Source organism: Myxocyprinus asiaticus, chromosome 1 (genome assembly GCF_019703515.2).
Source record: "Myxocyprinus asiaticus isolate MX2 ecotype Aquarium Trade chromosome 1, UBuf_Myxa_2, whole genome shotgun sequence".
NCBI classification, from domain to species: domain Eukaryota; kingdom Metazoa; phylum Chordata; class Actinopteri; order Cypriniformes; family Catostomidae; genus Myxocyprinus; species Myxocyprinus asiaticus.
In genome coordinates this window covers 47,588,670-47,602,752 of record NC_059344.1, presented here as the reverse complement: position 1 = coordinate 47,602,752, position 14,083 = coordinate 47,588,670, and the positions used below count along the sequence as shown (strand labels likewise).

Sequence of the window (14,083 nt, the reverse complement as noted above, 5' to 3'; positions counted from 1 at the left end):
TAAAATTCACCTCTGCAATGCCTTTTGATTATTTTATCAAGACATTTCTCATGGTACACTGATACACACACACACATACACACACACACACACACACACACACACACACACACACACACACACACACACACACACACACCTACACACACACACACACACACACACACACATATATATATATATTAATTACATTAAAGACTTGATTTAATAACATGCACGACAGTAATAAAACTAGTTTTTTTTAGATGTTACCAAATAAAGAACATTTTTAGGTTACCATACACTGTCTTTTATTGTTTGCAATTAATTAAAAACAAAAGAAAAAATATACATCCAGATAAACACTGCCACTAACTAAAATGATCTAAGGTTGTGTCAATGTTTTAATCATGTTTTCTAACCCTCGAATTATATACAGTATCTAATCAGGGGCACCCATTTTATTCACTCCGTGCTCCTGGTTCCTTCACTTGGTATCTAATTAAATCTAGGCTTGTGATCACACTGACCAGCTGTCATATGAAAGGTCTGGGTGGATGGCCAGTGTTCGTCAGAGGCCATGGGATCAGCATTTGGGGAGGGGGACCCCAGATGCAAGGACCTCGCTCAGTTACCATGGCAATGGGATATTCCAACCAAAACACAGGGGGAATGTGGCCTCCAGGGAGCGCAGCAGAAGGGTTGACTGTAGTAACAGCAAGGGCCAGCTGACCCCAAGTCATTAATCTCATAAGATTCCATTAAATATTAAAAATGGACATGAACCGCATGATTAAGGCTCACTGAATGACTAGCCTCCTTATGCTCTAGCCTCTACGAAGTCCATTAACAAATAATACCTGGTAACATTAACTAACTCCTCATGCTGCAGAAGAGAAAGACACAAAGCAAATACATGATTACCAGTGTTGCACTGTAAAAGATTAATATGGAATTTGTGTCAGGTTGTTTGTGTTGTGTTCCATGACATGTTTGTTCCTGTCATGTGATCTTGTCATGTGATCCCCTGGTCATGTGATTTCATGTTTCCCTCCATGTTCATGTGTCTTGTTTTCATTGGTTCATTGTCTTATTATTAGTTCAGTCTTGTGATTGGTTGTCTTGTTTACTTGTTACCCATGTCTGTGTATTTAAGCCCTCATGTTTGCCATTGTCTCTTGTCAGGTATTATTAATATAACATTATCAAGTCAAGTCAAGTCGTTTATGTTTGTTATGTTTTGGATTCACGTTTTTGGTTATCACTTATGTAAATAAACTGTACTTGGGTTCTTCGCATCATCATCATCTTCGTCTGCCTGTCATTGCTAAGCATATATGTTACAACTTGTGAGAATTTGGTTTTGAAAGCGACACCGTAAAACATTGTTTGAGAAGATACACAGTCTTATCTATTTCTCTACAGGCTCCAACATCTTATTACACACACACAAAAAAGGCATTAGCTACTAGGGGAGGGGTGGGGTGACTGACTGCAGTGTTTTGAGCTCCTATCAGTGAAAACAGGATTAAGGTGATTTGTCCAAACACCCTGAGCAACCCCTGCATTAGAAATGAATATTTACAGTTTTTCTCAATCGCTTTTCTCATTTTTTGAAACAGTCTTAATATTCTCTAAACTGTAAGTGCAACTGTCACAACAGTTTTATGGGACATGACAACTCAATTGCATGTCTGCAAAATGTAGTAACTCACCCAAAACATTTAATTCATGCTTTAAAACCTAGTTATTGTGTCAGTAAATTGGCCAATTCCAACAAAATGAAAAGTTTTTTTGTCATCGTGTGAGTTGTACTGGTCAAAATGTTTAGATGTTTCTTTACCATGGTAGTCAACCCTGGAAATGTTTGTTATATACAAATTTCATTTTTGTTCTACTTTTTCTCTCTACTGTACTTTGTATAGTCTACTGTACTATACAAGAATGTCAGTTTTGTCTAGCTGAATACTATTGTGTATTGTGAGTTTTTTAGATACCAATTTCAACAGTAGGTAAAAGTGTACTGGGAAAAGTCAATACTGTACAATACTGTAGTACACAGAAAAAGGATATGCACATTTGTATGTATATAGTACATTTATTTTTGTAGCAATGTGTTACATGTTAACAGAAAATTCACACTTTTACACATTTATTACATGTAAAGTCATATATAGTGAACAGAAAATTGCCACAAAATGACATCCATGCAAAAAAAAAAAAAAAAAAAAAAAAAAAATGAAACAATGAAAAAACCTGCAATAGTTTTGTAAAAAATAATAAATTGCACCTCCTCACAGTACATAACATTACAAGTTTCCATCTTCTTGGTGGACATCCTGTCACTCTTGTTGGTCTGGCCAGAGATTTAGCAGACATCACAAACATTCCATGTCATAGATATTTATGGAATATATATATGTATGTCTGACAGATTTTGATAATTGAATGGATCCTTTTGCATGTGATGGCTCATATAATGAAAGAATGTTTAGAAGTTGTGAAGAGTATGACAATTTCACTGAGAGTCAGCTCATCAGTTTTGATCAGCAAGCCATGTGCATTTAGTTATTGTGCAAATTGTAGACAATTGTACTTACTCTTTTGCACACATGTGCCAAAACACGTGCAATTTGCTTAAATTAAAAAAAAAAAAATACTCATTCGAGAATTGAGCCAAATCGATTGAGAAAAACTGTAAAAAACTTCAGGGGGTAGGAAGTCCTTTAACCTTACTATTGTTAGTATCCCTACATACAAATAACCACACCTCATTCCAGATTGCTGCTTTGTCGAGAGACAAGCACCTTTTGTTAAAGTGAAAGTTTGCTGAATAATGTTTAGTTTCTATTAGCCTCCCCAATCACAAAAAGTCTAAAAAGTCTATTTGACCCAGGGTTAAAACATAACCGTGAATAGCTAAAATAAAGCAATAAATACTCATTGCACATTTGTGGTGGTTTCAACTAGGAAACATTTCATCACTGTAGAGGCTTTTGTCTATTTACAGTTTTATTAGCCATTCCTGGTGGGCCTTGGTTAACACTAGGCTCTGACAAAGAGAGAGACATCTGTGTTCTGTCCAATTAGGGGAGGGTTCTATTTGTAGCTGATGATTGTTTGGAGTAGGAGTTAGCACCTTGTGGCAGGCTACTGTCCTTCCAACACCTAGAGACAGAGACTGATGATGTATTATCACACTTAGCATATAGAAGACGTTTATTGGCATATGCTTCTTCGTGGGGAAAGGTGAAGCATGTGAGATCACACATATTTAGTGTGGAATTTCTCAAGGCTTGTAGAGTGTCATGTGTGACTTCCAGCACCTATGTACAGTGTAACGTCCTGTGTGACTTCCACCGCCTACCGCTCTGGCACAGGTAATGATCAATCTCTGAGGCTTTACCCCAGAAGTGTGACATACACAATAGACTTTTTCCCCCATAGAATAGTGTCAGTTAATAAGTGGCAAAGGCACGTGTGTGGCTGAATGTAGTGCTAATGTCCAGTAGAAAAATGTCATGTTGATATTGATTAACAGGACCTATCAAGACTGTTACTGGCTGACACTGGAAAAGGAGTTAAAACATTGATCCAAGTTAATGATTAATCTGCATTTTACAAGATTTGCCTGATAAGCTTTAGCTTAATTTACATAATCACTTACTTAATGTAAAGCTCAAAATGGGACTTGGGGTGAATTACATACACTTTCTTTGCTAAAACTAAGTCACATAGAAATCTGGGTTGTATAACATTTTTGATCAGCAGTTTGACCATCAACAACAGATGTAGAAAGTGGCATGTCTGCTTTTGTTTGCCTCAACAGCTGTGAGACACAATGTAGAGCGCCATGTCTCATTAAAATAGGGGTGTGAATAGGGTAGGGAGTGACATGGTGGTTGGGTCTAAAGGAGGGTTTCAGCCCTTTAATCAGGGATTCTACTTCCTGTGAGAACATCCTTCTCCCTCATGTGACTGTATCCATCAGGGTCAGAAATAAACTAGGGCTTGGGGTAAAAATGCAAATAAAAGTGACAAGAATACAAGGGTGTAAACTTGAGTTATTGTGCTCAGTTGCTACACTACAAATATTTTAGACATTTATGCATTTTAATTTCATAATAAAATTCCATTAAATTGAATTGGGTAATTTTTTTAAACAACATTAAATTAATAATAATAATACAAAAATATTTTTATTTTTATTTAGTTACAGTTTACTCAGTTCAATTTTATGGAATTTTGTTATGAAATTGAAATGCGTAAATCTTACTTTCTTTGAGTTCATATTTTTGCACTTATTACCTATAATAGGTTTCATTTGGAAAAATGTTTACTTTACTCAAGTACTTAAACAATTTAGAGACTTGCACTCAAATTTCCAAGACAAAAATGATACTTTTTACTCCCTACAATTATATTTAGACATTAAAAGTACAATGTACAAACTTAACTCTAAAGGTCAGGGCCTGTTTTCACAAAGATTTTTATCTTAACACAAGGAGTTCTCCAAAGAGTTCCTAGCTATTCACAAAACTGCTAAGAGCATTTTTAAGAGCACTAAGGAAATCTTAATGTAAGTGTAAGGCGGAGTTGACCTCGTTGCAATGGATGATGTCACATTTTACGAGTGCACTCTTTTAAATCGCCCACATTTTTCAGCAAATATCTCATAGACAGATAGCAGGATATATATAACAAATATAAGAAAGAAAGAAAGAAAAAAGACAGACAGACAGACAGAAAGATAGATCTCCACATCTCTGGTGTAATTGGGTTGCTTTGGTTCATTGCAGAGTTAACTGTATCTCTAACTAACTTTGCAATAATGAAAACAACAGTCTTTTAAAAACTTGCGTACAATTAAATGTGGATACTTTAACTAAAAATCACTTTAACAAATTCTCAGTACTTTCTTTACCCCTGCAAAATGCCTCAGATATTTGAAATATAGAGGCAAAAATGCCCCTGTGATGACAGTTTTTTCCCCCCCTTTCATATCAGCTTTAGGTATATTTCATTATATTGTACTCTAGGCCTATCTAGTGGGTTTAGTGGCTCTACAGACACTGTAGTGACCTGTAGTTGTCAGTGAGGCTTTGTGAATGCTTTGCTAATATGATGTGATTTATTTCAATTTATTTATTTAATTGAAGTATCTGACATAAATAGGTGACATGTTTATCAATAGTGAAGGGAAAATGTGCCCTTATAAAAGGTAAAAAAATAAAATAAAAAAAAAGGAAAATCTTACACCTTAATAAAAAAACAACATTTTTGACACTGGTACATCCACTCATGCTAAAAGTATGGTATTTGATTTTTGATGGCAGATTTACCCTTCACAAACAACAGACAACACCTGTTGTAAGCTTGGTTAAGTCCAGGGCTGCTTTAGCTGGCCCAGAGAGCTACTCTGAATGGGTCTGTTCTGCATCAAGCCCTAGACTCTGTGGAATTAACTTGTGATGCGAGGCATTGCCTAATGAACACTGCGCATAGATTTAATCCCATTAGTTGGTGGCCGGATTGACCTTTGACATGCAATCACCACATTATAATCTCTATCCCTCCCTTACCCCTTTTTCTGCTGGTCTCAGACAATTGATTCTCTTTTTCCTTCTTTTGTCTCTGTTCTACGGTCTATAAACAGGCAGCGTGAGCTTGCAAACAGACGTAATATTGCATAGGGGACTTTGACTAATGTGGACATATGGCATTGAGGCTCTGGACCATTGACATACAAGCAACCTATTGTCTTGAAAATGGTATTGATTACGTTCATATTTAACATGGCCTCTGACGAGAGAAAATGCTTCAGCAAGCACACTAATTATTTGACAGATTGTGATCTGAGTATTGATCAAAACAAAGCCTCAAGTGCACTAACAAGGTAGCCAGAAAAGCTGCAATGGATTATTGAACAAAGTTAACAGAATGACTCAATAATTATATGCTGCCAGTATAAACAATAAAGCACCATCCTGAGTAACTCTGGCTTTGTAACTGCTTGTGTAGTACAGACTTTGTGGTAACTATCCTATGGGGTTATTTTAGTAAAAGTATCATTGTTCCTGTGTTTTTCAGGCATCAAACCCATCAAGGAAACATGAAAAATTATGCATTAATGCCCTCTGCTGGAGAGTGCCATCAGATTAACCTAAATCTACATCAGGGCACAAGCTGAACAATTATTTTACAATTTTATTTATTTCATTCAATAAATTGAAAGTCTAAAGCAGTGTGACTCACCACCCAGAATAGTGTTTTATTAGCCAGTGTTTGATACTCATCAATGGTAGACAGCACACTGAGGATCAGGCAAGAAAGCACCATGAGGAATCTGCAAGAGGGAAAGGAAGATATGACATTTTAAAATGTATTTAAAGCATATACTGTAAATGAGGAATTTTTTAAATACACTACCAATAAAGAGTTTGAACACACTTGACTGATTTTTACTTGCAAAAATCCCCTCCAAAGACCACATCGTAGTACAGACCTTGAATCTAGGCCTGGGGATTTTCAACCATTTAGGACATGTGCCACCATCGGTTTGTCTAATATGAACTCTTATATGAGTGTCTTATTAGTTTCACAGGTTTTAAACTGTAATTTGCAAGCACCGCTGAACATACAACACACAGTGGATGTACTTTAGCATGATGAATCCTTAATTACACTAGAAGTGTTTTAAGTGTAAAAAAAAGTCATTTTACGTGAACAAACTGTCATTCACTTCTATTTTTGTAGTTGTGAACAACCCTTTGTTTATGCTATTACGAATCAGTTCAATCAATGATTAAACGACTCACTGCTCATAACTCATAACACATAAAAGACACTCATTTGTGCAACACGATCACACAGGAAGTCGGCTTATTTTTTTCCAAGTTCCGGTACCCCAGGATTAGCCACATTATGCCTGATTTGAAGGTTGCCTTTTTCACTCAAACATTACATTTTTAACTCCATTGATGGTTATGTTTAGGTGGGGTGAGGAGTACAGTTAAAAAAAAAAAAATAATAATAATAATATATATATATATATATATATATATATATATATATATATATATATATATATATATTAATCTTCGCTGTACAGCCTGAACAGCTGAAAACACCTCGCTTCACAACTAGCTTTTGGCACCCCTCCATTGACATTCCACCCGGAAAATGGAGCACAAACGTTCCCATACACTCAACAACACTTACCACTTTGGCCACTGGGGGCAGTGTTTCAAATTTCGGTAAGCACAGACCGATATTAGCTAAAGAAAAGTCAACCTACTGTTGACAAATTCACTGTGAGACATATGCCTCTGGTTGAGTACCTCGAGTCTAGGCAAAGGGTGGCTACTTTAAAGAAGCTTAAAATAAAAAATTATTTGATTTGCTTAACAATTTTCGGTCTTAACTGCCATACTTCCATATGTGTTTTTTTCATTGTTTTTATGATTTTACTACTATTCTACAATGTGGAAAATTGTAATAATAAAGGATATGTGCATCCAAGCAATTGACTGGTATTGCAGATACAGTACCAACTTTCCTTGTCCCACCTTAAAATATGATCATATATATTAGGCCCGGAGCTAGGTCAGATTTAGCCTGTATAGTGCATTAAGAATAGCACAAGCGGGTTGGCTACCATGTTACCAACTCCGCTTAACTTAAAAAGCACAACTTCATCTACAGGCTGTAATGAACACAGGGAGTGTAAACAAACTCATCTTAAGCAATGTCTTTCTAGCAAGCCAGTCAACTGTCAGCCATCTTCAAAAATGGTTGGTCAAGATTACGATCAAAGAACATACAGTATTTAAAATCAGCAATAAAACTGTGTACAAAAAAAAAAGGCACCCATCGAGGCTACAGTTGTTCATTCCATTTTAGAATTTTGTTTTTGGTTCCAAAATTCACAGATATTAAGTGCAATGATTGTTCTACGAAATCAGATATTTGAGCCAAACGTTTTTTTTTTTTTTTTTTTTTTTTTTTTGGAAAAAAACAAACAAACAAACAAACAAAAAAAAAAAAAAAATAAATATTGCCTCAGGTCTGTAAAGGTACGTGTTGGTGTCTAAGCCCCAGTAACAGCATCCACAGCCAGTCAAAAAAGCTTCAGGAACAGTAGAGTTAAAAGGAATATTCCAGGTTCAAAACAAGTTAAGCTCAATTGACAGCTTTTGTGGCATAATGTTGATTACCGCAAAAAATAACTTTGACTCGTCCCTCTTTTTCTTAAAAAAAAAAAAACAAAAACAAAAAAGCAAAAATTGAGGTTACATGGCAACAAATTGTAAAACTGACTATAGCTTTACACAGAAAAATTTAGCAAGTGATTTTATCACATAAAAATCATGATTACATGCATATTGTTTACGTCTTGTGGCTATATATTTGAAAAAGTGAGTATTTTAATTCAAAAATTGGCCGCCATTCACTTCCACTGTAAGTGCCTCACTAGAACCAAGATTTTTGCTTTGTTTTAAAGAAAAGGAGGGGCAAGTCAAAGTTCATTTTTGTGGTAATCAGTTATGCCACAAATGCTGTCGATTGAGTTTAACTTGTATTGAACCCAGAATTCCTTTAAGGTTAAGCACAAGCAAGGTCATCATGTGTATGTTGAGTCTGGAGAGGCAAAGGCTTTGTTGTAACTCCTTCGTCAAAAGATAAATGTGTTCTTTGGGAGAGATAGGAGTGCTTGTTCACAGACAACTATGCTATTAATCTGACCGGGACAAACTACAAATTGCAAGATTGCTTCTGCGCTCAACACTTCCATAATGGCTTTCCGTTCCTTTTTTATTTTTTTTTTATTTTTTTTACCAAAATGATCATAATGTCCAGCTGCATTTAAAGGAAAGAAGGGTGCATTTATAATTAAAGACAGAAAATAAATGCATCTATCGGTCTACAAGCATTAATGAAAAAATTAACCTTAAAATGTAAATATTATCTACACATCAATATAACCAGCTGCATAACATCAAGTACAAATCTATTATTTTATTTATTTATTTTTTTTTGCAAATGCTATTGCTAGTCAGTGTTTGTTTTTGGTACTGATGCTTAGCTTGTACAACTGTTGTATCATCTCAATAATTCATGAGACTGACTGTATTAGCAATAGAAATGAAGCACCAAGAGGTATGAAACCCAGCTGCCACAAGCAAACAAAGCCCAGCTGTTGTCTGTCATCACAAATTCAAAGGGAGGGGCCGGAGATGTAAACAAACATATCCTTGGGGTAAGATGGCTGGTTGACAAATATCTAACTTATTATGTAATCATTACTGTTGAATGGCCTTGAACCTGCTGCAAGCAATCTATGACCTAAGTAGCATCAATAAACACGCCATAGGCTAGGATACGACGCATCTAGACTCATCAGCTCAGCGATGCTTGAGTTTAGTGGCTAGAATAATTGATCTGCCAATCCATGGCAGTTAGTCAGGGATAATAAATGTTGCAAATGTCTGTGTTGCTCACAGCAATTAGAGGTGAAATATCCACAGCAATGGGAGCAATGAGAAATATTGTTTTGATGAGAGGCGTTAAAAAAAAAATCAGATATTCATTAGACCATTTAAACATTCATACAGTACCTGGAGAAACCACTGAAAGTTGGACTTGACCAGTGGGACCAAAAAATCTTGGGCGGCATTTCTTAATATATTCACCTCTCTCTTGTCACTGACAAGAGACACTGTGTATCGTAGGTATGATAGACAAATTAATCCATAAATAATTAGGGATTCATTCAACTCTGTATTTATTTTTGATTTGGGTTTACACTGTTTTGTAGCTGAATTCTAATTTTGTTTTACTAAATTGGTTATTCTCTTACTGTATTGTTTATTATCTTTGTTCTGCAAGTCTGTGCTGTCTTTAGACACCCTTTTGTGCTTAGTAAAGACCTTGAATGACATCCAAAAATATTTCATTTGCTCATACTGGTTACACACTGGTACACAGTTAACAATGAAAATGTATTGAACACAATTACTAGTTTTACCAACAGCATATGCACACATACACAAACAGGAGTCACAGTTTGACAGTAAGTGCCTTTCGTTCCCCCATGGTTTTGCAGCCTTTGAATCAGTGATAAGCATGTGCACATTCTTGGCTAACCTACAGTACCCTGCCTCCTACACTATCACTGAAGAGAAGAAACACACTTCTATATTCAGTAGAGACCCCTCAATTTTCTGCTGAAGCTAACAGTGTGGCCGAGTGGGACACTCGTGGTTAAGGCCCTGGGTTAGTGAGGCAACATGTGGGGATGAATTATCCACCAAGGAGTCCAGTTATGCCCTTAAGCGAGGCAATTAACCCCAAATGGCTCCATAGGGACTGTCCCCAATAATAGTGCACTGTAAATCACTTCAAATAACATATTATGACAAGCAACCAGTTAATTACAGCGTAAATCCCAACTCTCTGTCTAATGTTCAGGTAGTTAATTATTCTTACAATATATTGCAGCATACTGTATGTGTACATATATATGCATATATATATATATATGCATACTGTACAAATATATAGACTGATCAGCCACAACATTAAAACCACCTGCCTAATATTGTGTAGGTCCCCCTCGTGCCGCCAAAACTGCGCCAACCCACATCTCAGAATAGCATTCTGAGATTATATCCTTCTCACCACAATTGAACAGAGCGGTTATCTGAGTTACCGTAGACTTTGTCATTCTGACCATTCTCTGTTGACCTCTCTCATCAACAATGCATTTCCATCCACAGAACTGCCCTTCACTGGATGTTTTTTGTTTTTGGCACCATTCTGAGTAAACTCTAGAGACTGTTGTGCGTGAAAATCCCAGGAGATCAGCAGTTACAGAAATACTCAAACCAGCCCATCTGGCACGAACAATCACGCCACGGTCCAAATCACTGAGATCAAATTTTTTGCTCATTCTGATGGTTGATGTGAATATTAACTGAAGCTCCTGAACCGTATCTGCATGATTTTATGCACTGCACTGCTGCCACACGATTGGCTGATTAGATAATCGCATGGATAATTGTTGTTGCCAGACGGGCTGCTTTGAGTATTTCTGTAACTGCTGATCTCCTGGGATTTTCACACACAACAGTCTCTAGAATTTACTCCGAATGGTGCCAGAAACATCCAGTGAGCGGCAGTTCTGCTGATGGAATGCCTTGTTGATGAGAGAGGTCAACAGAGAATGGCCAGACTGGTTCGAACTGACAAAGTCTATGGTAACTCAGATAACCGCTCTGTACAATTGTGGTGAGAAGAATATAATCTCAGATCTCAGCTATTCTGAGATGTGGGTTGGCGCTGTTTTGGCGGCACGAGGGGGACCTACACAATATTAAGCAGGTGGTTTTAATGTTGTGGCTGATTGTGTGTGTGTGTGTGTGTATATATATATATATATATATATATATATATATATATATATATATATATATATAAATAATAAGCTTCAGTCATATATTCTACTACTTGAGAAGTCCTTGTTGTAGATTCTGCACAGCATTTGACACTCTCACTCTCAGATTCTTATGCTCTCCTGGCATCTCTATCCAACACCAATGAGTCACAGGTTTACTGAACCCACAGAGCCCCTGCTGAAGAGAGCCCCCTCTGCAGCCAAGTTTAGCTGCCCGCTATCACCTCCACTCCTGTTAGAGATACTGTATAGACCATGAAAGGGAGTGTGTCCTGTCATTTTGAGAATTACAAAACAGCATCCAGTTGCAAAGCTTCCCATAGGTGCTTCAATGATTGAGGTTACACTTCTCAGTGATGTTTCATTGAAGTATCAACTTTGTCAAATAGACACTAACGAGTCAATTTTTTAGCATACAATAAAAATATTGAGCTATAAAATGTTGTGGATCACATAGCTCAAATAATTTGCTCTTAGAAGAATTTGATGAGGAATCTTTGAGTTCATACTGAAATCGATTTATATTATTTTATTTTCATTGCAGACTTTTGGTGCCTTGGCAAATCTGAGCACTGTTTGAGACAATGTTGATATCTCTTCTGAAGAACTCTCGAGAAGACTTAGACAGTGAAATTTCTGTTTTTTTCCTCTGTAAAAACACCTGAGAATTAGAACTTCTAGGCAAAAGTCTCCATTTGCTCTCCATTGTATCTCATGAGTGTCTAAGAGAAACATATGAGATAAAGGAATATTCTGGGTTCAATAAATTAAGCTCAGCAGACGGCATTTGCGGCATAATATTGATTTCCACAAAAAAGTAATTCTGACTCTTCCCTCCTTTATTAAAATTTAAAAAAAATAATAATAATTTGGTTACTACAATGGAAGTAAATGGGGTCAGTCCATAAATGCTAAAACACACATCGTTTCAAAAGTATAGCCACAAGACATAAAAATTAAACATGTTAACACGATTTTACTGTGTTAAAATCGCTTACTAACCACATCTGTGTAAATGTATTTCCAATATTACAACTGCATTGCCATGACAATAAAACCATGTGGGTTGTAACACATGTGGTTTACAAGTCTCCACACACACTGGTAAGACGAAACTTAATTTGTTTACTTGTAGCCATATCAACACTGTGTAGAGCAAAAATTGCGGCAAAATAATACAAAAAAAAAAACTTTGGAAGATATTGTCAAAAGATCATTTTACAGTGGCAAAAGTAACATTTCACGTGAAAGTTAATTTTCCTCTTTGTTTTTAGTGTTTATTTTAAATGAGGAAAACTTGGAATCATTTTAATCTCCAATCTGTTAGATAGCATCTTGCATAGTCTTTTAAATCTTGTCTAGCAAAAGTGACTAGCCATGTTTAAATCCCAGTTGTGCTGATGGGGCACATTGTAACACTGCATTACAGTGTGTCCAGATTAGAACAAACTATATGCAATTCCATTCAGTCAGATACAGTATGTAATTTACTAGGCATGTAATGATACACAAATTTTACGAAACCGTAAGATACGAGCACCCACAAATATTTTGCTCAAACTTATTCATATATATATATATATATATATATATATATATATATATATATATATAGATATATATATAGATATAGATATATAGATATATATTAATAAACCCTACCAAATATATATATATATATATATATATATATATATATATATATATATATATATATATATATATATATATTGTAAATGTAAATATGATATTATTACATTTTTCCAATCTGAAGCATTCACAGTAAATATACTCACACAGTGAAATGATACACAAAGCATTTCCAACCCGATGGTCTCTCCAAAAAATTATATATACGTCCCTGAAAGAAGGATCTAGTGAGTATGGGACGGGTGGTGCTGTACACGGACATGCGGTGATGTAAGTGAGATGCCCGGTTCTGAGTGATTACTGTCTGGATTGTCGGGTACTCATTGCGACTATTACCGTCCGCAGTCGCGCTACGGGACCTGCCGAACCGCACACTGTTCCTTTGCATATGTAGAGTTTCGCTCATCTCCAGTTTCGGTTGCGGAGAAGGTCCAATAGTCCACGAAGGGTCTGTGGTTGTATTATGAGGTTCAGAGGTCATGCTGCTGCCGAGAATACACTTTGACGTGTAAGTTCTCACGCGACTCCGAAACAAACTTGTCAGTTTCAATGAGACAGAAAAATTTACAGATGATAATTTTTCTTTAGGATTGCTTTTACCTTTTGTTTCTCTTGCGCTCAAAAAAAATGATAAAAACACTTTTTGCATTGCTTCCTTTGAGTTTTCAAGATGAATAGCAGCATCTTATACTGTACTCTAACAGTAAAGTGCAGCTGGCATGTCAGTAGGCATCATAACGGGTGAAGCAAACCATCAGCAGTGGCACTTGACTGTGACTAAATTATACTGCATGCATCAATATTCCTAACCCATTCGTGACGTACTAGGAAGCGGAGTGAACCACTGTTACATGCCAGTGCCAACTATAGAGGCCAAATCAGTCATTTCTTTAATATTGCTTCAAAGTTAGTATGTTACAGTGCATTATTGTAGATTAAATGCAATGCAAATAAAAACTAAAATATTTTAATCTAATAGTATTCAATAAGCTAGTAATG

General features: G+C 36.1%; 1 protein-coding gene across 4 annotated transcripts in view; it reads right to left on the bottom strand.

Moving 5' to 3' along the window:
• The window catches only part of LOC127443435 (potassium voltage-gated channel subfamily KQT member 1-like), a 51,721-nt gene extending 37,877 nt beyond the window's left edge, over nt 1-13,844 (bottom strand). For all 4 annotated transcript variants that reach the window (XM_051702045.1, XM_051702055.1, XM_051702064.1 and 1 more), the window contains exons 1-2: nt 13,231-13,844; nt 6,235-6,325 (exon numbers count right to left, since the gene is read on the bottom strand). In XM_051702045.1, the coding sequence (XP_051558005.1) occupies nt 6,235-6,325; nt 13,231-13,733 (594 nt within the window). In that variant the 5' untranslated portion in view covers nt 13,734-13,844. The remainder of the gene's footprint in view (nt 1-6,234; nt 6,326-13,230) is intronic.
• Nucleotides 13,845-14,083: the final 239 nt, after the last annotated feature.